At 40.1% G+C, this 2,217-nt stretch overlaps 1 protein-coding gene across 1 annotated transcript in view; it reads left to right on the plus strand.

Annotated features, from left to right (window-relative positions):
* Nucleotides 1-172: 172 nt before the first annotated feature.
* Nucleotides 173-2,217, plus strand: part of LOC106532975 (Krueppel-like factor 7) — a gene marked incomplete in the record, with an annotated part of 122,821 nt that continues 120,776 nt past the window's right edge. The window contains 1 exon segment of the mRNA XM_014029167.1: nt 173-600. Coding sequence (XP_013884621.1) covers nt 499-600 — 102 coding nt within the window.

A 2,217-nucleotide genomic window follows, 5' to 3' on the forward strand; every position in this document is an offset into this window, starting at 1 on the left:
TCTCTCTCTCTCTCTCTCTCTCTCTCTCTCTCTCTCTCTCTCTCTCTCTCTCTCTCTCTCTCTCCCTGCATGCCGGGGTTGCAGCCTGGTACAGTCTGCTGCTGGAGGAGCAAACCTGGCAACCTGGAGACCGATTGGCAATCTGGCAATGCGGAAATAGATCTGGCACCCCCCCATCCCTCCCTCCCTCCCTCCAAAGCCCGGACTGAGGAGAGAGGCGTGACGGAGCGAGCTGGGAGAAGAAGGGATTTCACTGACAAAGATCAAATTAAAACAGACTTTCTGTCATTTTTAAAGCTTTTTTTTTCTTTTTGAATTAAAAAAAAGCTGTGGTGCGCATCTGCACCACAGCTTTTTATTATTATTTTTTTATTTATCCACTTTGTGAGGAAAGGAGGAAGAAGATAAATAAAGAAGTGTGTCTTTATCGCTTTCATTTGGGACTTTTCCCAAACTGACTTCTTCTTTTTTTGATTTTTATTTTTATTTACTTCAACTATGGATGTTTTGGCGAATTACAGTATTTTCCAGGAACTCCAACTCGTTCATGACACTGGTTATTTCTCCGCGATGCCTTCCCTGGAGGAGAACTGGCAGCAGGTCAGAAACTGATGCTTTTATTTTCTGTTTTATAGATTTAAAAAAAAACCTAGAATCAGACCACATCRRTGACTGTGGCGCGCTGCTTGGTGTRTTTTTTGTGTTTCTGCACGCGCATTGACTGCCCCGTGGAGTTGCGTCTTTTTTTTTTTTCCGCTCACATGGAGCACGGCGAGGTCCGCTGACAGGAGAAAACACACACGCACACACACGCACACACACGCGCACGGGGTGCAGGGGGAAAAGGGGGAGGAGAAGAGGGAGGATACACAGATCTGTGCGCACTAATGGCACAGACAAACAACCTTTAAAAAGTGTGCGTAAACACTAAAAACGTGTTTACGCACACTGTAGAAAGTCATTATCCCTTAAACGCGCCATCTTACGGCCATAAAGCTTGATTAAAGCTCCCAGTGATTAATTTAAGAGCAGAAGCGTGACGCTATAGCTCCGTGGAATCCCCCCCCCCACACACACACACTCAGATTCTGATGCGTAAAACCGTTGGATAGATGGAAAAGGCTGAAAATCCTGCTTCTTTATTACTTTTTAAAGAAAAAAAATAGTTTAAATGCAGAGAAAAGTGGACACAGGTTGTCTAAGTTGCATAGTTTGTCTTCTTTTAGAGAGTTTGCAGATTTGAAACCAGTTTTCTTGGTTTGGTCACATGCGGAGCTATAAATGAGTTTGTTCTCAGACTGAAGGTGAAGCGGCTCAAAGTGATGTTTGCATCTCGGTGAATGATGTTTGCTCTGACGGTTCTGATGGGATCAATAGAGGAGTCAGTCAGCCTGATTTGTTTGGATTATCCACAAACCCAGCAGAGATCCAAAGATGGTCACCTGCCTAATGGAAATTGACTTTTTCCTGAAATAAAACATCCACATCCGCCACGTTTGTTGGAGGGTAATCCTGCTGAATAATGCATATCACTGAACATACAAGCTGTTTTTTTAATATTCACTTTATTCAAAAATTGAATCTGCTCATTTAAATCCATCTGTATTTTAAACATCCCTCCCTGCTGAGAAGTGATGCTGGCTTTAAAATTTCCATCTGGTTTATTTTATTGTTAAATGGTTGGAAAGAGTTTACTTAAAGATGCTCAAAACATAAAATATATCTAAATGTGTATAAAAAAAGAAGTATTAACATACTTCTTAGAGATGTAAGAAATAAAAGGCACAAAGTGTTTTTTTTATTTTCATGATTGTCTTTTGTGTTTTAGTAGAAGTCAACGAGTTCATTGTGACGTGGCTGAAAGTGATGACAAGCAGAGGAGGAGGAGTTTCCTTCCTAAACGAACGGAAAGACGTTCAGATTTCTGCTGTTATCTTAAAACAGAGATAATTTTTTCAGATATTTTTATGACATTAATAGTTAACATCATAAATGTGCAGCAGAGGCATCAAATAATTGAAATGGTTTACCACTGAATGACATGTAACAGGTGGGGAGCTGCTAATAAATTGTACATCAGATATGTGACCCGTCACATCCAAACGATTATAAAGTCTGTGGAGAAACAGGCAGATATAGTGTTTTCATTAAAACACTTGCAAAACTTACCTTTTGTCAAAATATAACAAAGAAATGTGTTATCTATCTATCTATATA

Source organism: Austrofundulus limnaeus, unplaced genomic scaffold, assembly GCF_001266775.1.
Source record: "Austrofundulus limnaeus strain Quisiro unplaced genomic scaffold, Austrofundulus_limnaeus-1.0 Scaffold863, whole genome shotgun sequence".
NCBI classification, from domain to species: domain Eukaryota; kingdom Metazoa; phylum Chordata; class Actinopteri; order Cyprinodontiformes; family Rivulidae; genus Austrofundulus; species Austrofundulus limnaeus.